General features: G+C 35.3%; 1 protein-coding gene across 11 annotated transcripts in view; it reads right to left on the reverse strand.

Moving 5' to 3' along the window:
• ZNF280D (zinc finger protein 280D) overlaps positions 1-27,919 on the reverse strand; it is a 325,027-nt gene that overhangs the window by 101,409 nt on the left and 195,699 nt on the right. For all 11 annotated transcript variants that reach the window (XR_015252668.1, XR_015252667.1, XM_086710764.1 and 8 more), the window contains 6 exons: positions 25,164-25,310; positions 22,763-22,828; positions 22,524-22,663; positions 16,559-16,676; positions 3,689-3,859; positions 3,441-3,550 (listed from right to left, as the gene is read on the reverse strand). Coding sequence is in view for 9 of the 11 variants with exons in the window: in XM_086710764.1 (XP_086566890.1) it covers positions 3,441-3,550; positions 3,689-3,859; positions 16,559-16,676; positions 22,524-22,663; positions 22,763-22,828; positions 25,164-25,310 (752 nt within the window). In the remaining 2 variants the exon portion in view is untranslated. The remainder of the gene's footprint in view (positions 1-3,440; positions 3,551-3,688; positions 3,860-16,558; positions 16,677-22,523; positions 22,664-22,762; positions 22,829-25,163; positions 25,311-27,919) is intronic.

Genomic DNA, 27,919 nt, shown 5'->3' on the forward strand with positions numbered 1-27,919 from the left:
GTTTACAGCAGCACTATCAACAACAGCCAAATTATGGAAAGACCCCAAATGTCCAATGACTGATGAATGGATAAAGAAGATGTGGTATAGGGGCGCTTGGGTGGCTCAGTCGGTTAAGCGGCCGACTTCGGCTCAGGTCATGATCTCACACTCCGTGGGTTCGAGCCCCGCGTCGGGCTCTGTGCTGACCGCTCAGAGCCTGGAGCCTGTTTCAGATTCCATGTCTCCCTCTCTCTGACCCTCCCCCGTTCATGCTCTGTCTCTCTCTGTCTCAAAAATAAATAAACGTTAAAAAAAAAAAAAAAAAGATGTGGTATATATATACAATGGAATATTACTAAGCAATCCAAAAGAATGAAATCTTGCCATTTGCAACAATGTGAATGGAACTAGAATGTATTTTGCAAAATGAAATCAGTCAGAGAAAGACAAATATCATGATTTCACTTATATGTGGAACTTAAAAAAACAAAACAGATGAACATAGGGGAAAGGAAGGAAAAATAAGATAAAAACAGAGAGGGAGGCAAACCAGGGGAGACTTTTAAATACAGGGAACAAACTGAGGGCTGTTAGAGGGGAGATGGGGACAGGATGGGCTAAATGGGTGATGGGCATTAAGGAGGGCACTTGTTGGAATGAGCACTGAGTGTCATATGTAAGTGATCCATCACTAAATTCTACTCCATTATTATACTATATGTTAACTAACTTGGATTTAAATTAAAAAATAATAATAAATTTGTTGTAGATTTAAAAAAAAGATGAAGTATACAACAAAATAAAGATACAGAAATCTAAATAATGTAATTAATAAGCTATGTCTGATTAATAAATTTCAAATTTCATACCCTATGAAAAACTGCATATCTATTTTCAGGTTTCCATGTAACATTAAATAACCTATCCACTCAAAAAGGAAAAAAAATTGTGAGAATTTGGGCTTTTACCATTAATGTTTGAACGCCAGTTATGCCTTTAAATAAACTGGCTATAAAACAATGAGAAAAATGTTCATCTCCAAGAATTTTTTTCTTTTTTTTTTTTTTTAAGATTTTAATATATATTTTAGAAAGAGCCTACAAGCAGGGCAGAGAGAAAGAAAGAGAGATAAAGAGGGAGAGAGATTCTTAAGCAGGCTCCATTACCAGTGTGGAACCCAAAGCAGGGCTCAATCCCACGACCCTGGGATCATGACTTGAGCCAAAATTAAGAGTCAGATGCTCAAGAGAGTGACCTACCCAGGTGCCCCTGCAAGAATTTTCTAAAGATTAAATGAAATACAGTATTTAAAGTTTAATAGTCTGGCACATGGTCTCAGATACACAAATTGTTCTTAATACTGTGGGATATTTGCCTTATGTTTTAGATATTCTTAACTGAAAGAGAAAACATTATTTCTGTAGTGCAGTCATCTACTTATCTATAATAGCAAACATTAATTCACAAAGAATCTAAAAATCACATTTTTTCAAAATGGAACTCGTTGTAATACTAAAACTTCAGCTGATATATAAAATGCATAAGCTAGGATACAAAAAGTCTAAGTTTTAAACTTCCTTGTCCTAGAGTTTGTGACTATTCTGTCACATTTCTTTATGATATAAACACACATAATAAGCTGTTTATATTATGTATTTAACTTAGTTCACTAATACGTCTTCGAGATCATCCCATATCATTATCCATTACAGACATTCCTTTCTTTTTAAAAGGTTGCATAGTGTTCTATTATATGAATATTATATGAAATTTTGGTTGTTTCTAATATGAGTAATCAAAAACAATGCAATAATACACATATTGGATGTAAAGCTACATTTTGGAAAATAGCTGCCAATTTTACCAGATACAGAAGGATATACACAATATGCTACAATTTATATACAAAACAGAAAGAAAATAAGAACATTTGTGTTAACTGTTTATGTGGAAAGGAAATTAGGAAAAATACAAAAACCAACTAATAAAAATTATTTTCTTTGACAGTCATTCTGAGAACCAGATAAATAAGAGACACAGTTAAGATTTTTCACTTATATGCCTTTGGAAACTGTTTTATCTTGAATAATATCACTGTATTCCTTACTCAAATAATTAAAGTCAAAGAATGTAGCTTTTCCTTTCCATCTAAAATGCAAACATAAAATACATCAAGTATCTCATCAAAGCATTACACAGATAAAAAAAAAAAAAGTGAAAGCACCTGTAAAGGTTAATTTTTATGTAAGAAGAAAGCACAGAGTGCAATTATCAGAGGCTACATTCTGGTTGCTGGAAGTAGTGACAGACCAAATGCTGTTTTGTAACCGAATAAAAAGACATACTTGAAATTCTAAAAAAGTTCCCTTATTTTTTCTACCTTTTTAATAAAATGTTTATCTTAATAAAAGTTTGTCAATTTCTGAAATTGTGAACAAGAACTTTCCTTACCTATTTCTTTACAACTGTACCCTTCTCCTTCCTTTCTTTCTTCATATAATCTACATGGACTTTTTTCTTTCTCTTTCTCCCTTCCTGCCATTTCTATAGGACATGCAAAGAGAATGCAGGATATCTTTCCTCACACCAAAGGAGGATACTGTAATATACACTAAAATATTTCAAGTGAAATGTTACCTGCACCTCATATTTCATTTGTACTTTGAAAAATTCTTAAAATTTAATCTCAAGAGCTTCCTATTCCAATAAAAAGCCTGAATTAATTTAGGACAATTACACAAACTATATTCTGAATATAATTATTTCAGATGAAATGCTCCATCATTTGGGGTTTAAGTCTGAGCGTTGAAAATTAAATGTAAAATTCAGATTTTCATTGTGTAATGTGTCATGCACATGTTACCATGAACCCAAAAACATAATAATTAAAGAAACTATAAAAATGCCTTTTTTTAAAAGTTTGAATTAAACCAAATCTACTAAATATTTTGATTAATAATTTACTTTCATTTAAAATGAGAATACAATAAGCATACATTATAATGCATATAAACTTAATTCTTAAAATTTGATGATTCAGGGGCGCCTGGGTGGCTCAGTCGGTTAAGCGGCCGACTTCGGCTCAGGTCATGATCTCACACTCCGTGGGTTCGAGCCCCGCGTCGGGCTCTGTGCTGACAGCTTAGAGCCTGGAACCTGTTTCGGATTCTGTGTCTCCCTCTCTCTGCCCCTCCCCCGTTCATGCTCTGTCTCTCTCTGTCTCAAAAATAAATAAACGTTAAAAAAAAATTTTTTTTTAAATTTGATGATTCAGAGGAAATTTAAAAATCTTATATGAAGATAATCATTATGAATATAAATCTTTGCCAAAGTTATATGGAAATACCACTATGAGAAGATTTTTTTCATTAAATATCTGGACAAAGCATTATTTACTATAAATCAATATTTTAGGGATTTGCAAACCTGTTTAAAATTAAATTTTGAAAAAGTTTTACCTTCATGTGATTTTTCAAAGGATCCAAAAGATTAAAATGAATATTGCACTTTGGACAAGCTCTTGGAAAAGGTGTTCCATTTTTAGATTGATTTGATGAGGTATTTGTACCTAAGATAAATTCAAAACATATGTAATTCAAAATTCATCTTTTATAATTTTAATCACTAAAAATAGGAAATTTACGATTTCTAAAATTTATATATAAATACTATAATTTCTTTTGTATATGCCACATTTCACATTTACCTTTTGATGATGTAGCCTGGGGAGATGTCACTGAAAGAGACTTAACTGAAGGAAATACAGCTGAAGAATTTATTCCAGAAACACCATCACTGGGCTTAGGTTTTTTTGGATTAACGCTGTTTACTTCAGAAGTAGAAGGACGTTTTGATAAAAACGAACTTTCATTCATACCTACAATGAGTTAAATAAGTGGGAAAAGTATTTTTAAACACTGTAGCATGTTTCCTACAAGTAAATAAAATTACTTTGGAGCTAAATTAAATGTAATACAATTGAGTGATCCTATCATTCAAATGACAATAAATAATGATAAAAATTTATGTGATGAAAAGTCAGGGGTGTACCAAATGGAAATCTTGAAAAAGAAGAACAAAACTGGAGGCATCACAATCCCAGATTTTAAGATATACGACAAAGCTGTAGTAATAAAACAGTATGGTACTGGCACAAAAACAGACACACAGATCAGTACAACAAAACAGAGAGCCCACAAATAAAGCCACAATTATATGGTCAATGAATCTACAACAAAGGAGGCAAGAATACACAATGGTTTGAAAAAGTCTCTTCAACAAATGATGTTGGGAAAACTGGACAGTTAATATGCAGAATGAAACTGGATTACTTTATTACACCATACACAAAAATAAACTCAAAATGGAATAAAGACCTAAATGAAAGATCTGAAACCATAAAATTTCTACAAGAAAACATGGGCAATAATCTCTTTGAAATCAGCCATAGAAATATTTTTCTGGATAGGTCTCCTCTGGCAAGGCAAACAAGAGCAAAATTAAACTACTGAGACTACACCAAAATTAAAGACTTTCGCACAGCAAAGGAAACCATCAACAAAACAAAGAGGCAATCTACAGAATGGGAAAAGATATTTTCAAATGATACATCCAATAGGGAGTTAATATCCAAAATTTACAAATAACTTATACAACTCAACAGCAAAATAATAATAATAATAATAATAATAATAATAACGCAATTAAAAATGGTCAGAAGACATGAACAGACATTTCTCCAAAGCAGACATACAGATGACCAACAGACGCATGAAAAGATGTTCACCAACACTAATCATCAGTGAAATGCAAATCAAAACCACAATGAGAAATCATCTCACACCTGTCAGAATGGCTAAAATCAAAAAGACAAGAAATAACAAGTGTTGATGAGGATGTGGAGGAAAAGGAACCCTCATGCATTGGTAGGAATGCAAGCCAGTGCAGCCACTTTGGAAAACAGTGTAAAGGTTCCTCAAAAAACTAAAAATATAATTACTGTATTATCCAGTAATTCCACTACTGGGTATTTACTCAAAGAATGCAAAAACAAAAATTCAAAAAGATGTATGTTTATTGCAGCATTATTTACAATAACCAAAATATAAAAGAAACCCAAGCATCCATCCACAGATGAATGGATAAAGAAAATGTGACGTATATATATACACAATGGAATATTAGCCATAAAAAAGAATGAAATCTGAACTTTTGCAACAACACAGATGGACCTAGAGGGTACAATGCTAGAGTGAAATAACTCAGTCAGAGAAAGACAAACACCATATGATTCTATTCATATGTGTAATTTAAGAAACAAAACAAATGCATAAAGAAAAAAAGGAGAGAAAGAAATAACCCAGATTCTTAAATATAAAGAACAAACTGGTAGTAGCCAGCAGGGAGGTGGATGGGGAATGGGTGAAATAGGTGAAGAGGATTAAAAGTACACTTATCATGAAGAGTACTGAGTAACATATAGAATTTTTGAATCATTATATTATACCCCTGAAACTAACATAACACTGTATTTAATTATATTTGAAATTTTTTAAAAAGTAATTTAACTTTTGGGTGAGGAACTAAAATGGCAGCATAGTAGGACTCTAGGCTCCTCTTGTCCCTTGAACACAACTAGGTAACTATAGCATCATTCTGAATACTCAAGAAATTGACCTGAGGACTGACAGAACAAACACCACAACTAGAGGGAGAGAAGAGGTAGGTAGGTACACCACATCTAGGTAGGTAGGAAGCACAGAGACTTTGGGGGAGAAATGGACTGCAGGTGCTGCAGAGGGGAGGGAGCCCTGGTGGTGGAGAGATGAGAAAGAGAGGGGAGGGAGAAAGAAAGAAAAAGAAAAGAACACACAGGGGAATGCACAAAAACACTTCCCCAAAGCCATTGGCCAGGAAAAGGAGACGGGCGGATTTTCCTAAGTTTTTGCAATCAGCGGAGCTTGAAGACAGGAGTTTTAAAGGTCAGCAGGCTTGACGAGAAGGCAGGCAAACAAATCTGGGGCAGACAGTGACATCTGAGGAATGCCCAAGGCACACAGTGGGGAAATTGTTCACTTGTGGGGCGCATCTGAGAGAGGTAGCATTTGGAGAGGCACCTCTCACGGGCCAAAAGAGCTGGGAGTGCCATTTCCCTACCCTGCCCCTCAGCATAGGCACAGAGCCACCTGCCAAGGGAAGCTTGGACCCAACACTGGCTGCCTACCCTGTGCACCTTGGCCTCTGGCAACTGCCGTTCTTGGTCAAACCCGCATCAGTCCCAGGGCAACAAGACCTTTTGCCAGGAGGCCAGCACAGGCCATGCCCACACCACATCCCTAAAGTTTGGAGTTTTAGAAGTCAGAAGGGTTGGCTGGGATAGAGCCCTAAGTACACTGCACTGCTCCTGGCAGACAAGCAACCCAGGGACAGACAGCATGAAAATGGCAATCTGAAAAATGCCTGGCACACAAGAAGGGAAACTACCTGCTCTTCTGAGAGTGCTTCCCTGATAGCAGCAAGCACGGAGACCCCTCTCTGGGGACAAGGGAGCACACTGGCACCATTTCTCTCCCCAAGTGTCAGCATAAACCACCTGCAGTAAACAGCATAGTGCCTACACTGACTGCCTAACCTGCTTACACCATGCCCTGCACCGCCCCCCAGCACTCTGGTGAGACTTCCCTTCTTGGGCAAGCATGCTTCAGTACCAGTGCAGTCGGCCGTTTTGCCAGAAGACCAGCAGAAACCCCGCAAACATCACGTCCCCTGGCCAGACAGTTCTGCAAGGCTTCAGTTCTAGAGGAAGTTGTTAAAACTCACCACACTCTGTTCCAGGTGCAAACAATGCTCACTGGCAAGCAAACAGAACCTCTGAAGATGATTGGCCTAAAGGACATAGTAGCCAAAACACAGCAGTGAAGTGCACACAACACACACCAGAGACACTCCCTGAGGCGCCAAGCTCTGAACACTATATGACCTCTTCTTCATAAAGCCATTGGTCTCAGAAACAGGAAATATAACAGGCTTTTCTAACACACAGAAGACAGAGACCTAGATAAAATGCCATGACAGAGGATTTAATCCCAAATGAAACAACAAAAAGTCATGGCCAGAAATTTAATCAAAATAGATATAATATCCCTGATAGAAAATTTAAAGCAACAATCATACAATACTTGCTGAGCTTGAAAAAAGGGAGACCCTTACCTGAGATAAAACTGTTAAAAAACAATCAGTCAGAAATGATAAATGCAATCTGAAAACAAACTGAAACAAACTGGATGCAGAGAACACATGGATGGAAGAAGCAGAGGAACAAATAAGTGATACAGAAGATAAAACAATAGAAAATAATGAAGCTGTACAAAAGAAAGAAAGAAAGAATTATGGAACATGAGAATAGACTTAGGAACTCAGTGACTCCATCAAACATCATAACATTCATATTATAGGAATCCCAGAAGGAGAGAGAAAAGGGGGGAGAAAATTTATTTGAGAAAATAACAGCTGAAAACTTCCCTTATCTGGGGAAGGAAAGAGACATCCAGATCCAGGAAGCACAAAGAACTACCATGAAAATCAATAAAAGCAGGTCAACATCAAGACATATTGTAATCAAATTTATAAAATATAGCCAAAAAAAAAAAAAATCCTAAAAGCAGCAACACAAAAAGTCCCTACCTTACAAAGGAAGATCCATAAGTCTAGCTTCACATCTCTCCATAGAAACTTGACAAGCCAAGTTTGTCATGTGGCATGATAAATTCAAAGTGCTAAATGGGAAAAATCCGCAGCCAAGAACACTTTACCCAGCAAAGCTATCATTCAGAATAGGAGAGATAAAGAGTTTCCCAGACAAATAAAAACTAAAGGAGTTCGTGCCCACTAAAACAGCCCTGCAAAAAATATTAAAAAGGACTTTTCAAGTGGAAAAGAAAGACTGAAAGTGACAAAGACAAGGAAGGAACAGAGAAAATCTCCATAAACAATGACAAAACAAGTAATACACTGCTACTAAATATATACCTATTAATAATTACTCTAAATGTAAATGGACTAAATACTCCACAAACAAAAGACATAGGGTGTAAGAATGGGTAAAAAAAAAAAAAGGGTACTGGGGTGCCTGGGTGGCTCAGTCAGTTGAATGTCCAACTCTTGATTTCAGCACAGGTCATCCAGGGTCAGGGGACTGAGTCCTGCATTAGGCTCCACACTGAGTGTGGAGTAAGATATTTTCTCTCTTCCTCTGCCCCTCTCCCCACTCATGTACACTCTCTAAAATGATAAAAAAAAATTTTTAAAATAGGGGCACCTGGGTGGCTTAGTCAAGTAAGTGTCCAACTTCGGCTCAGGTCATGTTCTCACAATTTGTGATTTCAAGCCCCAAATCGAGCTCTCTGCTGTCAGTGTAGAGCCTGCTTCAAATCTTCTGTCCCCCTCCCTCTCTGCCCCTCCCCATCTTGTGCTCTCTCTCTCTCAAAAATAAACAAACATTTTAAAATGTTTATTAAAAAAATAATAAATAGGGGTGCCTGTGTGGCTCAGTTGGTTAAGCATCTGATTTTAGCTCAGGTCATGATCTCACAGTTCATGAGTTTGAACCCTGCATTGGGCTCTGTGCTGACAGCTCGTAGCATGGAGCCTGCTTCGGATTTTGTCTCTCCCTCTCTGTCTGCTCCTACCCCCTCATGCTGTCTGTCTCTCAAAAAATAAGTAAACATTGAAAAAAAAATTTTTTTAATAAATAAATAATAGCAAGACCCTACTAAATACTGCCTAAAAGAAACTCATTTTAGACCCAGACACTGGTAGTTTGAAAGTAAAGGATGGAGAAATATTTATCATGCAAAAGAACATCAAAAGAAAGCCAGAAGAGCAATACTTATATCAAACAAATTTGGTTTTAAAACACAGGCAATAACATGAGATGAAGAAGGGCACAACAGAATAAAAGGGACTATCCAACAAGAAAATCTAACAATTGTAAATATTTATTACCCCAACATGGAGATACCCAAATATATAAAACAATTAATAACATAAAGGAACTAATAATAATACCATAATTGTAGGAGATTTTAACACCCACTTACATCAATAGACAGATCATCTAAGCGGAAAATCAACAAGGAAAAAGGGCTTTGAATGTCACACTGAACCAGATGGACTGAACACACATATTGAGAACATTTCATCCTAAAGCAGCAGAATACACATTCTTTTCAACTGTACAAGGGACATTCTCCAAAACAGATCACATACTAGGTCACAAATCAGGCCTCAACCAGTACAAAAAGACTGAGATCATATCAGGCGTATATCCTGATTACAATGCTATGAAACTTAAGGTGAACTACAAAAAAAAATTTGGGAAGACCTCAAATACATGCCACTGAACAACGAACAGGTCAACTAGGAAATCCAAAAGCAAATATAAAAAATACAAGCGAACAAATGAAAATGAAAACACAATGGTCTAAAACCTCTGGAATGTACCAAAACTGGTCATAAGAGGGAAGTTTACACTGGCTCCTGGGTGGCTCAGTCAGTTAAGCATCCAATTCTAAATTCAGCTCAGGTCATACTCACAGTTCTTGAGACTGAACCCTACATCAGACTCTGTACTAACAGTGCAGAGCCTGCTTGGAATTATCTCTCTTCCCCCATATCCCCTCCCCCCAAAAAAAGACATTAAAAAAAATAAACTTAGTTTAAAAAAGAGGGAAGCCTGGCCTACCTTAAGAAGCAAGAAAAATCTCAAATAAACAACCTAACCTTTTACCTAAAGGAGCTAGAAAAAGAACAACAAACGAAACCAAAAGCCAGCAGAAGGGAAATAATCATCAGAGCAGAAATAAATGATAAAGAAACTAAAAAAAATATTAGAACAGATCAATGAAACCAGTACCTGGTTCACTGAAAAAAAAAAAAAAATCAATGAAATTGATAAACCTCTAGTCAGACTTATCAAAGAAAAAAGACTCAAATTAATAAAATCACAAACAAGAAAGGAGAAATAACAACCAATACCACAGAAATACAAACAATTATAAGAAAATATTATGAAAAACTACATGGAAGAAAACAACATGGAAGAAATGGATAAATTCCTAGAAACATATAAACTATCAAAACAGAAGAAGAAATAGAAAACTTGAACAGACCGATAACTAGCAAAGAAATTGAATCAGCAATCAAAAATTTCCCAACAAACAAAAGTCCAGGGCCAGATGCCTTCACAGGGGAATTTTACCAAACATATAAAGAAGAGTTAATACCTATTCTTCTCAAATTATTCCAAAAAACAGAAACAAAAGGAAAACTTCCAAATTTATTCTATGATGCCAGCATTACCCTGATAGCAAAACCAGACAAAGACTGCATGACAAAAGAGAACCACAGACTAATATCCCTGATGAACATGGATGCAAAAATCCTCAATAAAGTACCAGCAAATCAAATCCAACAGTACATTAAAAGAATCATTCACAACAATCAAGTGGGACTTATTCCTGGGATGCAAGCATGGTTCAATATTTGCAAACCAATGTGATACACCACATTAGTAAAAGAAAAGAACCATATGATCCTCTCAATAGCTGCAGAGAAAACATTTCACAAAGTACAATATTCATTCAGGATAAAAACCTCAACAAAGTCGGTTTAGAAGAAACATACTTTAACATAATAAAGGTCACATACAAAAATCCCACAGCTAGTATCATCCTCAACGGGGAAAAACTGAGAGCTTTTCCTCTACAGTCAGGAGTAAGACAAGGATGCCCACTCTCACCACTTTCATTGAACATAGTAATGGAAGTTCTAAGCACAGCAATCAGAAAACACAAAGAAATAATGGAAGTCCAAATTAGCAAGGAAGAAGTCAAAGTTTCACTATTTGTAGATGACATGATACTGTGTACAGAAAACCCAAAAGACTCCACCAAAAAACTGCTAGAACTGATACACAAATTCAATAAAAAATGAATGTAGAGAAAACTGTTGCATTCCTATACACCAATAATGAAGCAGCAGAAGGAGAAATCGAGAAATCAACTCCATTTATAACTGCACGAAAAAAACAATAAGATACCTAAGAATAAACCTAACCAAAGAGGTAAAAAGATCTATATGCTGAAAATTACAAAACACTGATGAAAGAAACGGAAGATGACACCAAGAAATGAAAAAAACATTCCATGTTCATGTATTGGAACAACAAATACTGTTAAAATGTGTATATTACCCAAAGCAATCTACACATTCAATGCAATCCCTATCAAAGTACCAACAACATTTTTCAGAGCTAGAACAAACAATTCTAAAATTTGTATGGAACCACAAAAGACCCTAAATAGCCAAAGCAATCTTGAAAAAGAAAAGCAAAGCTACAAGCATCACAATTCCAAACTTCAAGTTATAATACAAAGTTGTAGTGATCAAAACAGCATAGTAGTGGCACAAAAAGAGACACACAGATCAATGAAACAGAACAGAAAACCCAGAAATAAACCCACAATTATATGGTCAATTAACCTTTGACAAAGCAGGGAAGAATATCTAATAGGAAAAAGAGAGTCTCTTCAACAAATGGTGCTGGGAAAACTGGACAGCAATATGCAAAAGAATGAAACTGGACCACTTTCTTACACCATACACAAAAATAAATTCAGACTGGATAAAAGACCTAAATGTGAGACAGGAAACCATCAAAATCCTAGAGGAGAACACAGGCAGTAACCTCTCTGACTCTGGCCATAGCAACTTCTTTCTAGATAGGTCTCCTGAGGTCAGGGAAACAAAAGCAAAAATAAATAATTGGGATATCATCAAAATAAAAAGCTTCTGCACAGCAAAGGAAACAATCAACAAAACTAAAAGGCAACCTATGAAATGGGAGATGATGTTTGCAGATGACATATCTGATAAAGAATTAGTATATAAAATCTATAAAGAACTTCTCAAACTCAACATCCAAAAACAAATCATCCCATTAAAAAATGGGCAGAAGACATGAATAGTCATTTCCAAAGAAGACATACAGATGGGCAACAGACACAGAAAAGATGCTTATTAATATCACTCATCAGGGGCGCCTGGGTGGCGCAGTCGGTTAAGCGTCCGACTTCAGCCAGGTCACGATCTCGCGGTCCGTGAGTTCGAGCCCCGCGTCGGGCTCTGGGCTGATGGCTCAGAGCCTGGAGCCTGTTTCTGATTCTGTGTCTCCCTCTCTCTCTGCCCCTCCCCCGTTCATGCTCTGTCTCTCTCTGTCCCAAAAAAATAAATAAACATTAAAAAAAAATTAAAAAAAAAATATATCACTCATCATCAGGGAAACACAAATCAAAAATACAATGAGATATCATCTCATACCAGTCAGAATGGCTAAAATTAACAGAGGAAACAACAGGTGTTGGCAAGGATGCAGTGAAAAAGGAACCCTTGTACACTGTTGGTGGTAATGCAAACTGGTGCAGCCACTGCAGAAAACAGTATGAAGGTTCCTCAAAAAGTTAAAAATAACTACACTACCATCCAGCAATTGTACTAGTAGGTATTTACCCAATGGATACAAAAATACTGATTTGAAGGGATGCATGCATGTTAATGTTTATAGCATCATTATCAACAATAGCCCAAATCTGGAGGAACCCAAATGTCCATAGACTGATAAATGGATAAAGAAGATGTGGGGTGTGTGTGTGTGTATGTGTGTAATATAATACTACTCAGATATTAAAAAAGAATAAAATCTTTGGGCACCTGGGTGGCTCAGTCCATTAAGCGTCTGACTTGATTTTAGTTTCGGTCATGATCTCCCGGTTCATGAGATCGAGCCCCACATCAGCCCAGAGCCTGACTGGGATTCTCTCTCTCCCTCTCTCTCTGCCCTTCCCCTGCTAATGCACTCTCTCTCTCTCTCTCTAATAAATAAATAAACATTAAAAAAAAAGAATAAAAAAATGAAATCTTGCCATTTACAACAGCATAAATGGAGCGAGAGTATTCTGCTAAGCAAAATAAGTCAGTCAGAAAAAGACAAATACGCTATGATTTCACTCATATGTGGAATTTAAGAAACAAAACAAATGAACATAAAGGAAAAAAAAAGAGGAGTGCCTGGGTGGCTCAGTTGGTTAAGTGTCTGATTTGATTTCCGCTCAGATCATGATCTTGGTTCATGGGTTGGAGCCCCACATGGGAGCTCTGCACTGACAGTGTGGAGCCTGCTTGGGATTCTCTCTCAATCTGTGCACCACCCCCACCTCTCAAAATAAATAAATACACTTAAAAGAAAAAAAAAAAACTTGAGGAAAATTCCTAAGTACAAAGTAGAAAAACTAATCTTAAACGATAATACTTCACTCATTCATATGAAAGAGCCCATGGCTTGTTGGCCTTTTGGCTAGGATCAAGGGTAAAATATGAAAGGACTCATAATGGAAGGAGTGTAGGCATAAAGGTTTTCAAATTATGTTCCCAGAGCCTAAAAGGCTCATTTTAGGGAATATAGGGGGTATGTCTAACAGAGAAACTCTTGTATATTTTATTTATTAGGCTTCTGAATAAAATTTTTTTTGCATAGGAATTTTACTCCTAAAAACAGTTTGAAAACCATCACCTGAAAGCCTTATTCAGAGCATTAGCAAGAGAAATGGGGATATTTAGGCTATATAACCAGGCCAGGCAAAAGCTCTTTTTGAAAATAACATTCAACTGTACATGGTAATAAGCATTCTAAAACTGCACACCGTATTTTCATTCTCTCAACTGTACACTGAAAGTAGGAGCAGTAAAGTAAATATATTAGAAATATTCCAGGGTTTTAAGTCAGAAAGTATAAGTTCAAATCGAGGCTCTGTCACTGACTAGCTATGTATTCTTGGTTTATTTAATTAACTTCTCTTAGCCTCAGTATCCTCTTTTGTAAAATAAGAGTTATAATGTCTTATTTTACAGAGCTGTTTTAAGATCAATTAAGATAATATATTTAAAGCACCCAACACAATATCTGACAGACTGAAAGCATTCAATAATAAATGACAACTACTATCATTACTAAAAAAATATTTTGTATCTTAACTTACTTTTAAAAAGTACCCATACAATATATGGCACATAGAAAGCATTCAATAATAAATGGTAGCTGTTATCATTACTAATGAAATTATTCTGTATCTTACTTTAGAGGAAAAAAATTATTCTAATAGATTCACCTATCAACTTTTTAATAAGGGGAAACATGCGAGAAAAATAAAGAATATTCTATTAGTTGGCTCCTCTGTTCATCCTGTGAAATAACATAAAAATGATTTTTTTCCCATCCTCAAGGCACATCATTATGGCTATAATATGGGTACCTGAAAAAGATGTGTGCAATCACAATAGCATTCTTGTGAAATGGTTAGGATACCTGAAAAGCCAATGAATGCTGATATTTTAATTATGCATCTGCTTACATAACAGGCTGGAGAGTAGAAACAGACTGTTTTACTATAAGAAATTTTTAATATAATAAAATCACTCTGCATTTAGGAGTTTTAAATTCTGACCCTTCAACTTATTTATCCCTGTTGTCTTTGGCTTGTGTTGTTTCCTATTCTGAACAGTTCTCTCTCTGCCAGTAAAAATCCTTTCAAGAACAAGCTCAAATCCAATCTTCTCCAAATATCCATGATCATTGCAGAGTAGTCAATCATACTACTGAACATAAAACACATATTATCATTCACACCAACTGGTGTCAAATCCTTTAAAGTTTGGGGCATGTGGGTGGTTCAGGTGGTTAGGCATCCAACTTCGGCTCAGGTCATGATCTCACAGTTCATGAGTTTGAGCCCCACATTGGGCTCTGTGCTGACAGCTCAGAGCCTAGAGCCTGCTTCAGATTCTGTGTCTTCCTCTTTCTGCCCCTTCCGTACTCAACGCTCTGCGTGTGTGTGTCTCTCTCAAAAGTAAATAAACATCAAAAAAAATTTTTTATATATAAAGTTCATAATGCACTTTCATTTTATTTATCTTATTTGTGCCTGAAAAATCCCTGACTAAAGTAGAGTGAGAATTAAAATTATATCTCCTGATGGCTGACTCCAGGCCTGGAAAATAAATGCATTAAAAAAGAAAAATTAAATCTCCATTTTAATAATATGAGAAAACTGAAGTATAAAGACTTGATAAAGACTACAAAAATCTTAAGAACGGCAGTTGAAATCTACATCTTCTTCTTCATCCTACTTACTGTTCAGGCTAAACTCTCTCTGCAACAGAAAACTTACAGGTTGAGCAGGAGTCATTGTCCTTACTCCCAAGAAGTTTCAAAAATTCACTTTTTCTATTAATAAAGTTTCTGTGTTTTAGAAAACCAGACTTAAGACAACAATTTTTCTTCTTCTTTCTTTTGGTTCTTACCTATTGTACTGACTATATTTTTATAAAGCATGTAAGTGACACACCAAGAAATGAATATGAACTCAATATTATCTAAATGAAAAAACATTTTAGGCACTAATATTACAATAAAAAAAATTGGAGGAGAGGAGTGCCTGGGTGGCTCAGTCAGCTGAGCATCCAACTTCGGCTCAAGTCATGATCTAGCGGTTGATAAGTTTTAGCCCCACAACAGGCTCTGTGCTAACAGCTGAGAGCCTGGAGCCTGCTTCGGATTCTGTGTCTCCCTCTCTCTCTGCCCCTCCCCCGCTCATGCTCTGTCTCAAAAATAATCATTAAAAAAATTTTTTTTAAAGTAAGTGTGCTTGTATTTCTGTCTTGCTTTAAAAAAAAACACAACAATGGTTAAGAGGGTTTAGTAGATTCTCCACACTGATTTTTTAGTAAATAATCTAAAACTTCCCCTCAAATCTTACTTGTCTCTATTTAGTCAAATATCTGAAATATACCAAAACTGCTAAGATACAAAGCATAATTGCCTTCATTACAGGGAATTTTCAATTAGATGAAATTCTTTCATAGATTACTAATTTATTTTAGGTTAATGAAGAACTATGTTTTAGTATACAATCTAAGAACTTTAATTCTACTAAACAGAGAAATTTCATATTCCTCCAATGGGCATATACTGAGTACTGGCTATATACAAATTTATTGTACCACTTTATAATAGCATTCTATAATCATATGTAACTACAGTATCTAAAGGCTTTACTGAATAGAAAGACGCTAATCTAATTAGGAAATCAATTGTAACCATATACTTTTTCACACTAGTCATGGAAATTAATACTTCTTTTAACAGAGTATTTATGGTGTCAGAGGACTTCTATAACTTACAGAAATTATTTTATGATTTTTCAGCCCATTTTTAGTGCCAAGTAAGAACATTAGCCAATGTCTTATTAATAAAATGTCTTATTAATAAATAAAAAACAAATAAAAATAAAATGTCTTATTAATAAATAAAATTTTACTTAAAACCATCCAAGGGGGAAAAAAAGTCACCCAAGAAAGGTATTCATGAACTATTAGCGCCATTCTACCTTACAAGAAAGTCAATTACATATGCATATTCATCAAGTTTCTTCTAATAATTTTGTTTAAAAGTGCTAAAACCAACCTGGTATAGAAAGCGTCGGTCCCCCTTGGTAATGTGATGATCCTGTATCCTGGGTCAAATCAAATAGTAACTCTGAAGAATTATTAGATACAACTCGTGATGAGTTTGTTATATAACCCTGTTAAAATATTTCAAAGGAAGAATATTACATTTATTCAACATAGTTACAATTATTTTCTTTCATAAACTTTTCTAAAGGTAAACTTAACTGTATCTCAATATTGTAAGAATAGCTTTTGATGACTCAATTAGTAATTAATAAGTTATAAAACACAAAGGTAATTATTACTGTCAAAATTATCATCTAGTAAAACTGAAAGGAAGCTATTACTTACAGCTGATTTGTTCCTACTAGCGAATTAAAACCGGGCAAATTTTAGTCTGATTTTTTTCAAGATCAAGGAAACATATACTCATTTTAAATCAATAGGATTGATACACTTTAGAGGGCTACTAAAAATGCAGTATTCCTATCAAAGAGCAAACAGTAAAACTTATCAAAATCTTTGGGTAAAAGGAAAACAAATATGAAAACATACTGACATAACTATAAAAGCTTCTGTATCTCTATAAACCCCCCACCCCAAGACAAAATATTAGGGCAAACAAATTAGAAGTCAATCTGTGGTGCTGGGCATCAGGTTTAGGGATGAATATATCACATGGTTTGAGTTTTGTAATCATCCTAATTGGAAAAATTTACAAGGCAAGGGTCAGGAAAAGAAAGAATGGGTGTCCCCCCACCCCCACCCTGCCCCGCCCCACTCTTCCTACCATTCCACAGAAAGCCATGCTAGACCAGGTAATCTTCCATTTCATAGGATAAATATGAAAGCTACATGATCAACAGGGTAAACAAATAAGAAAGCCAGGCAAACAGGGTTTATTTAAAATGGAAACTGTTTATAGGAATAATCTGGGCCAGCTGCTCTGCTCTTGGAAGCTATGGAAACAAGTGTGTAAGTAACTCAAACCACTTCTAAATTTTGAGAAATAACAGGTAAATTATCTTTATTTGGGCCTTAACAATGTAATATAAAAAATCAGTAATGTCATGACTTCACTGTAAAAAAGCACAATCTTATTTCATAATAAATATTTTCTCCCAATTTGCACTTAAAAAATAGAAAATATTCACATGTATTTAACAAAATAGTTCTTTAACAGAAATACAAAGTTAATACTGTTAATACTTTATTAGGAAAACAACTCTGGTTAATTAAGCTCAACAATTTCAGAGGGCAGGCACATAGTATTCAATAATAATTGGTTAAAATAATTCTCCAACAGGGAATTTTTAATGTCTGAAAAAACAGTTCAAAAAGATATCAAATGGAATAGTAAGGGTGGAACAGACACTAGACTGAGATTCAGAAGACTGGCACATTTAACTATGTAACCTTGGGCAAGTCACTTCTGAGCTTCAAGTTATTCACCTATCAAACTGAAATAATGGCCACAATTGTGTTTTAAATGTACTTGTACTTCATGACACATGTATGTATTAAATCAAGTAGTTGTCACATTACTAATAAAAACCTAACGTTATACCCTATTTTATAAATAGGTAAACTAAGTTTAGGAGTGGTTACATAAGGCTTCCCAATACAGCTGCTTGTTGTTGATGTAGCTGTAATTAGAATCGAGGCCTTATTTCCAAGGCTATACCATTAGGCTATATCACACTAACTTTATTATAAGTGATAATAATATATCCCTGCCACCTGCAAGAGATCTCAAAGAGATATTGAGATATAAAGATATTCCATGAAAAAGTGTGCATGCACACACCAAAAAATGAAAAACTGTAATTATAATTTATTAAAAGCAGTGGCTTCTTAACTTCAGAGTAAATTCCCTTAAATAGAGGGGTCTCAATTCATTCCAGAATATATGACATTCTTAACTTTGCAAATTAGAATCACTTGGAGAGTTTTTTACAATATTTCATCTGTAGGACCCACACAGACCAACTGGCACAATCTCTCCTTTTAAGAACTTACAAGATTGGGAAACACCAACTGAGGTGTTTTGATTTTAAAACTATGCCCAGAGAAATAAATATTCTCAGCTAGAAAAAGCTCTAGTTTCTAACTTTTATAACACTAACGTACAACCCTTCCTTTTGTTTTTCTTTCTTCTTCCTGGGTCCAAGTCAGAAAGATTTTTTATCAAACTGAATTAAATAACAAAGTTTCTTTTTCCAGTTTTCTATCCTGCAAAAGCCAACAACTTATGGAAAGTATACTGAGTTGACAACTTATAGAAAGTATACTGAGTTAATGTGATCCAACTAATACATTTCAAGTAGCTTTCCAACTTTTGAAATCCCAGAAATAACCTGCATAACCTTAGGATCCAAGATAGAGTCAGTGGTCTGGGTAAAATCTCTCACTTTAGAAATTAAGAAAATGAGGCTCAAAGAGGTTTTGACAATGCTAAGGAGCAAGGTTGAACCAGCATTCAAGTCTCTTGCTTCAATCTAAGTTTTTTAACTTAGAGCTGATATCACTATGAGTTATTATTTCAGATAATAATTATCTCAAGTCATTAACAACTCAGGGAACAGAAACATTTGCCCAACGATATTCTTATTTTTTTATGATATATAACCTCTTCAAAATATAAGTGGGAGTTCAATTTACTTAGCCATAGATTTAAAAATCTACAGCCTTCCTTTTCATTTTTACATAAATTACAATTAAAATCACTTTTATGAAAAATAAAACCTCAGAATATCAATTTTAGTGCTAACAGATCTGCAGATTACCTAATAGTAATATGAAATACAGAAAAAATATATTATTCCTCACAAAAGTATTTGGATTCAGTTCTGGTTTTGAACTTGGACATCTGCAAGAAAATTTATAGGTGCTTTGGAAGTTTCCCTTATTGTCAAAAGAATAAACATTTTCATTAAAATTTATTATTTCTCTAAGGCCAGTGCCAAATAGCTTATGATAGATATACATGAAAAAAGCACTGAGTTAATTCAATTCCAACTAATAGCAAAGAACCTTTACATTTTGGGTAACCTTTTGTTTTAGTACTCTAACTCCTTGGTTTCAGGACCCCTTTAACACATTTAAAAATTACTGAGGGCCCAAAAGGTTTTATTTAGTTGGGTTATATCTATTGATATTTATAATATTAGACATTAAATATTTATTTTAAATAACAATAAACCCATTATAGATTAACATAAATAACATTTTTATGAAAAGTGACTATCTTACAACACATAAAAAATTAGTGAAAAGAATGGCACTGTTATACATTTCTGAAAATCTTTTTAATGTCTGGCTTAATCAAAAACAGTTACAGATTCATATCTGCTTCTGTTTTCTATCTGTTAGAGTATGTTATTTTATTTGAAAAATATAGAGAAAATCTGGCTTCATAAAGATATATAGTTGAAAAAGGGAGTATTTTAATAGCAAGCTGGGATAACTATGGGTACACTTCTTTGATACCACACCAAAATTCAACATTGATATTTTCTTAAAGATTTACTGCAATGTGGAATCTGACTCCTTATCACTGAATTTTTTGTACTTTGTTAAAATAAAATCTATTAGTCTATCTTACACTTTGAATGATCTTTTACCCATGCATGATTTTATAATATCATGCACTGGTTATTTCAAAAATACTGGTTTCTGTGAATTATGATTATCTTCCAAATGTTAACAGAATTCACTATACAATAACAAAAAATCACATTTATTAACTGTACCACCCATCAGAAAAGTCTTTAAGTACTGGGAAGCTGTCAGATCATAGTGGCTGATACAAGTTTTCCAAAATTCTAATTTGTGCTTGAAAGCTCAATTTTATTATTGGGAAGAAATGCTATCAGTTATTTTCCTTTAAGTGTGCACTTTGTTCAGTTTTGAGGAAATGTCTACCAAATAACCAAAACTGAAAAACTCACAATGTGCAGCAAACAAACTCTCAAGTGGCCTTTACAATCCCCACCCCATGGTGTTCATGTCCTGCATGATTCCCTTCCTTTTAGTGTGGGCAAGGCATGTGACTTGCTTCTCACCAAGAGAATACAACAAAGGTGACAGGATTACATGATTTTGTGTATGTGATTACATTACATTAGATCAGCATGGCATTCTGCTACATATTCTCTTTCGTGGGCTTTGAGCATGTAAGAAGCCAAACTGGGAAAACTCAGGTGGCAAAGCCAGCCAAAAGCCAGTCATTTAGTGAGATTCTCAGTCTGACAACCCTTAAGAAACTGAATGCTGCCAACTACCATGAGAACTTGGAAGCAGATACGTCTCCAGTCAAGCTTCAGATGAGATCACAACCTCAGTGTCCACACCCTGAAAGTAGCTTCATGAGAACCTGAAGCAGAGGATCCAGCTAAGTCATGACCTGACTCCTAACCCACAGAAACTGTGAGACAATGTGTGTGGTTTTACACCATGAAGACTGTGATATTACTGATACACAAAAATAAATAATATACTATGGCTTGTCGTGCTTTCAAGTAAAAGTAGTCTTCTATTTTTTAGAAAGTGGGTAGTTTAGCTCACAACTGAATCACATAAGTGCTTTTCCTTAAGATAATCATCAAACTTTGGAAACAATAGTGTTTTCGCATACTATTTCATCACACAAAATATTTTTAAAAGACACATAGAAAGGTAGAGATTTAACAAAATTAATAACATTTCATCAAGGAAATTGAGCATGAATATTTTTTATTGGGAGTGCACAGTGGGGATGAATATAAAAAGTACTCATACAGCTTGGTACCACTGTCTTGATTTATACTAAGGCACCAGCAGTTTACCCACCATTACTTCTGCATCATTGGTGCATATGTCAACACAGTAGAAAAGGCAAATCATGGGGGCGCCTGGGTGGCGCAGTCGGTTAAGCGGCCGACTTCAGCCAGGTCACGATCTCGCGGTCCGTGAGTTCGAGCCCCGCATCAGGCTCTGGGCTGATGGCTCAGAGCCTGGAGCCTGTTTCCGATTCTGTGTCTCCCTCTCTCTCTGCCCCTCCCCCGTTCATGCTCTGTCTCTCTCTGTCCCAAAAATAAATAAACGTTGAAAAAAAAAATTTTTTTTAAATAAAAAAAGAAAAAAAAAAGAAAAGGCAAATCATGTCTTTGTATTATCATGAGAATAGTCTTGACTCTCAAAACCCATGGAAGAGTCTCAGAGGAACCCCAGGGACTGAAGACTATACTTTGAAAACTGCTACAGTAAGGCAATGGCTCCATTTTAAGTATATATTAAGTATACACACATACACACACGCACATACCTATATGTACATATGTATACAAATACATAGAAACTATGGGTTAGTCTGGATTGAAATTCTAGATCTATCATTTGCCATCTGTGTGACCTTAAATGAATTATTTAACCTCTGTGAGCCTCAATTTCCTCAACTATAAAACAGGAAAAATAATAATAGTGCCTCTTCACAGGGTCGTTTAAGACTTAAATGATTAATTTATGTATAGCATTTACAACAAAGCCTCATAAATATTACAAATATTAACTATTACCATTAACTATTACTTTTTGTTAAGAATTTTTTAAGTGAACTAAATTATGAAGGTATATTTTCAGAATAAAAAGCTACAATGTCCTCTCATAAGTTTTCCAATTAAGAACTAAGAACATTTGACCCAGTTTACAATTTTTGCCATTATGCAATATTCGTAATACTTTTATTCATGTTTTGTTATCGCAAATTCCAATATCTTACTATTTAAGTGTGTTACCTGATTTAGGAACAGACTACATCAGTAGTTCCTTCCAATATTACTCCGGATACTGGCTCATCTATCATATAGATAGTGACATTCCTGATGCTGATTATGCTTCTATTGGATGACTACCCACGACAATGCAGAATTTTAATTGGCATTGTTTATACTGTTAATAATATCCAATGTATCCCTGAGCTGTGTAGTTTTAGAAACACTTACAGGTTTAGACAAAGGCTGAACAATAACAGAACTATCTGAAGATCTAGATTCAGGATGAAAATTTACAGGCGAGGCAGCTACTGGATTTGATGCTGGGTTCGTGTAGTGTTGATTTGTAGGCTTGAATGCAGCAGTAATACCTGTATTTTAAAATTAAACAGTGCATTGAATATATTTAGATATAATCAATGATGTCAAAATACTTCACTTTAAAATAAAATACTAAAATAATACTGTACCTCGACTGAGCGCACCATTCTTTATTCCCCTTGAATATGAGCTTGGGTTTACTCTATTCAAAATATCTACAAAAAATTACAGTGATTTTAAAATTCATTATTTGAATAAAACAGAAATCATGAACTGAAACAATCAAATAGATTCCCAGAAGAAGTATATAAGTTATCACTGATTTAAGAATACAGTTAATTTGGGGGTACCTGGTGACTCAGTTGGTTAAGTGTCCAACTTTAGCTCAGGTGATGATCTCATCAGTCCTGAGTTCCAGCCCTACATCAGGCTCTGTGTTGACAGCTCAGAGCCTGGAGACCATTTTGGATTCTGTGTCTCCCTCTCTGTCTGCCCCTCGCCCAGTTGTGCTCTGTCTCTCAAAAATTTTTGTCTCGGGGCACCTGGGTGGCTCAGTCGGTTAAGGGGCCGACTTCGGCTCAGGTCATGATCTCATGGTCCGTGAGTTCGAGTCCCACATCGGGCTCTGTGCAGACAGCTCAGAGACTGGAGCCTGTTTCAGATTCTGTGTCTCCCTCTCTCTCTGCCCCTCCCCTGTTCATGCTCTGTCTCTCTCTGTCTCAAAAATAAATAAATGTTAAAAAAATTAAAAAAAAAATGTTTGTCTCTCAAAAATAAACATTAAAAAATATATATGATTAATTTTAACGTTTTTTATTTATTTTTGGGACAGAGAGAGACAGAGCATGAACGGGGGAGGGGCAGAGAGAGAGGGAGACACAGAATCGGAAACAGGCTGCAGGCTCCGAGCCATCAGCCCAGAGCCTGACGCGGGGCTCAAACTCACGGACCGCGAGATCGTGACCCGGCTGAAGTCGGACGCTTAACCGACTGCGCCACCCAGGCGCCCCTATATGATTAATTTTAAACATATAGATCTTTATCTACCAAAGAAACAAGATTACTAGCCTTGTTTTATAGAATAAGAATAAACTTTCTAATTGTAACTCAAAATCTAAAAGCCAGAAGTAAAAGATTAATAAATCTGACTACATATAAGTCAAACTTCCTAAAGTTTCTTTCATGGTAAAGAAAAGGTCCACATAATAAAAATCTTCCAAAAATATATGTATATGCAGTCTATAATTAGCATAGGTATCTTTCTTTGAGTGATGACTCAGGATCCTACCACTCAAAATCAAACCTTATCCAACCTCCATATCCCACTCACACCTCTAGAAGCCTTGGAAGTGTTATTATAAGGGATCTCATTGGATTATCTGTAGCATTACTTTTGAGTTGTTTTTTTTTCAATGTATTTATTTTGAGAGAGACAGAGAAAGCCCAAGCTGGGGAGGGACATAGAGAGAATCCCAAGCAGGCTCCACGTTCAAAGCGGAGCCTGACACAGGGCTCGATCTCACAACCGTGAGATCATGTCTGAGCCAAAATCAAGAGTCAGACACTTAACTGACTGAGACACCCAGCTGCCCCTACTCTGAAGAATTCTGAAAGGGAAAAACTAGCAGAGATTGCAGACTAAAACAACTTACAGTTTATCAGGGTATCTTATAACTTAAGGGGTTTCAAATCTACCAGTATACCTGAAGTCAATCTGAGCCTAATTTAACTTTCAGGATCCCTTGAAAGTTCCTGATTCTGACATGTGTGTTACCTCTGTAACTTCTAGATTTTTTGGTAATCAAGCTAAAATTGGAAGAGTGGGGATTTGCCAAAACCTGCTGGTCAGGAAAAGGTAAAAGCACAAACAGTACCAAACCTCATAAAAATTTCCTTTCTACCTCACAGTAAAAATAGAACCAGATCACATAAAATAACTCTATAAAGTAAAGGCCACACAAAAGTAGAGTTGTTTTCTGATAATGGCAATGCAGTACTGTATATCTAAGCACTACAAATGTCTTACAGAATAAAAACCTGTTCAAACAACCTGACACCATTTTCATTCAGAAATTTAAGATTAAGTATTACTCCAACCATCAAAGAACTATTGGCTGAAGTACTTTTTAGTGGCTGTATTCTACAAAACACAAGTTTGTACCCTCCTACCTAGCAGTTCTATATAAACACTTGACTCATATTCCACATACTAAAATATTTTATGGCTTATACCTTAACAACAATAAATTCATTTAAATTCTGCATTTTAACAGTCCAGAAGAGAATTTCTACTGGGGTCAATCTCCTTTTGGAAAGAATTATTCTAAAACTAATATACATTGTTCTAGTTGAATACTGTTATCAGTCATCCCTAATTGGTATAAATTCAACCTGACCTTAACCGTCATGTTTTCACTAACAGAATTTGAGTTACTATTTTATAATATGGTAATATTCCAAGGAACTTATGTCCTTATAAAGCAGTTCACAAATTTTCCCATTAGAAACAATATTTTATAAAACTTGGCTTCACTAAAAGTAAATGCTTACTTGAAATTGCTGGTTTTGAACTTGATATCTCTCCAACAAAGATTGGCTCATCATCATCATCATCCTCAACCTCTTTTACTTTCTTCTGCCATGGTTCCAACTCTTCTTCTTCACATTCCATAAAGAGTTCTGCCATTTTTGAATTATCTAATTTCCAAAAGGAGAGAAGCAAACCTTATTTTCAAAAAGAAAAATACACTTTTAAAAATTCATAGTATATTTAAAATCTACTTTAATCATCCTAATAGCAATGTGACTTGATATTTGTAGACAGTGCATGGCAGCAAGTGAGAAACTCAGAGCTCACTCTCTAAGATACAAACCAATTTAGACAGATAATGGTTGACAGTAGTAGTTATTTAATGGAAAAGTCAAAATGAGTTCTAGTCATATGCCTGGAATATAATTTTATCTACAAAAGGACTGTACCTAACCATTATCGGGAGGAGGGGGGGGATATTAACAAATGGGAAATAAACTAAGACTAGGAGGCATCTCCTGGGAGATATACTTAGTAAAACTAAACCAAATTCAGGAATTCTAGACACACAGCAGTGATGAGATGCTAGACTGAAATAAGGGAACAAGGTGAGACTTATTCCATTCGGGGCAAATTAGACCATTTCTCACCTAAAGAAAGAGACCAAAGAACATGCAGTAAATATGAACATACACCATCCTAGAAGTTCTGACAAAGAACAGAACTCCTACGAAGCATTTTAATACTTCACTCTTAAATATTAATGGACAATCAATAAGCACCAGAAAGTTTAGGAAAATCTCCTGTCTTTTAGAACAAATCAATAAAAAAGATAAAGAATCCTAAGGAAAAGAAATAATGCAGAGAGCAAGAAAAATATTAAAGAAAATACAATTTGCATCTTTAGAGATATTAGATAAGAAAGAATGTTATAAAAAGTAATATTCACAAAACAAAAAATAAGATTAAAAATATGATAGGAACTCCTGGGTGGGTCAGTCGGTTAGGCATTCCACTCTCGATTTCGGCTCTGGTCATGATCTAGCAGTTCCTGGGATTGAGCCCTGAGCTGGACTTTGCACTCATGACCTGCGCGGAAATCAAGAGATGGACGCTTAACCAACTGAGCCATGCAAGCGTCCCTGGACTATCTGACTTTTTAAACTATCTGCATATATTGATTGCTTTAAGCTAAGATGGAGAAAAAAGAAGAGGAGGAAGAGGGGAAGAAGGGAAAGAAGAGAAACAGTACTGAAGGCCTAAACTTATATCCCAACTAGATATAAGTGGTGCTTAAATGATACACAGAATGAGATGGGTGGTGGTCTACAAAACAAACAAACAAAAAAACCCTCCAGGGTTCTGGCTTTGACAATAATATATTTCATTTATCATTTAAATATAGTCATTTCTAAAGGTAATTTTTTATTATATTAAAGTAATGCCACTTCTACTTTTGACTCAAAATTAGGATAATGTTCTACCAGGTCTTAAAACATACTAACTGAAACAATTCTTTGATGGCATACAAAAGAAATACCTTATCAAATTAAAAACCATTATTTTATAAATTTTTAAATTTTTTCCTTTCTATAAAAGTATGTCACAAATCATTTCCTGTCTTAACATTATTTAAATGTTAATAGTCCACCTACCAAAAAAAAGAAGACCTTTCCATTTTCCCAAAAGTCATAAACATATTAATTGATCCCTTTATTTTCTAAACTATAATGTTTTATTAACTACATAGAGTTCTTCAAGTAAAGTAACTAAAAATATTACTATATGTCCAAGACCAAACTGAACTCTTTTGAGTGTATTTCTCTACACACTAGACAGGCAGTAAGCACATAGTATATAATAATCTATGGCTAGGAAACTAAGTGAAGTTAGGCAATGCCTAGCTTTTAAACTTGCCTAGGGAAACTTGTAAATGGATAATAAAAGTTTCCAGTTAGTATATGTTATGGGCTAAATTGTGTTTCTCTAATATTCATGCATTAAAGTCCTCACCATCAGTACCTCACAATCTTAATGTGTTTGGAGACAGGGTCTTTAAGAGATAATGAGATGAAAATGAAGTTATCAGGGTGGGTGCTAATCCAGTATGACTGATGTCCTTAAAAGAAGAGATCATGAGGCGCCTGGGTGGCTTAGTCGGTTAAGCGGCCAACTTCGGCTCAGGTCATGATTTCACGGTCCGTGAGTTCGAGCCCCGCGTCAGGCTCTGTGCTGACAGAGCCTGGAGCCTGTTTCAGACTCTGTGTGCCCCCTCTCTGACCCCCCCCCCCGTTCATGCTCTGTCTCTCTCTGTCTCAAAAATAAATAAACGTTTAAAAAAAAAAAAGAAGAAGAGATCAGGACACGGATGAAGGACATGCTTAAAGGTAAAACCATCCAAAGACACAGGAAGCATATGGCCATCTCTAAGCCAAGGAGAGAGACGTGATACAGATCCTTCCCTTATGGCCCTCAAAAGGAATCAAACCTGCCAACACCTTGAACTTGTACTTCTAGACCCTAGAACTGTGAGAAATTCTGAAATAAAGTTCTGTTGTTTAAGCCATCCAGTCTATGATACTTCATTATGGAAGCCCAAGCAAACTAATACAGAAGACAAAGATCTCGTTCATTCTTCTTAACAGGGTAATGCCATTGTCAATACATTCAGGATACATTGTTGAGAAAACAATTTTTTAAGACACATAACATCTTTACATTTTTATAAATAATTATATTTTTGTCTATGCATAGAAAAAATACAGGTAATTATATA

Source organism: Puma concolor, chromosome B3, assembly GCF_028749965.1.
Source record: "Puma concolor isolate L17-30 chromosome B3, mPumCon1.1.hap2, whole genome shotgun sequence".
NCBI classification, from domain to species: Eukaryota; Metazoa; Chordata; class Mammalia; order Carnivora; family Felidae; genus Puma; species Puma concolor.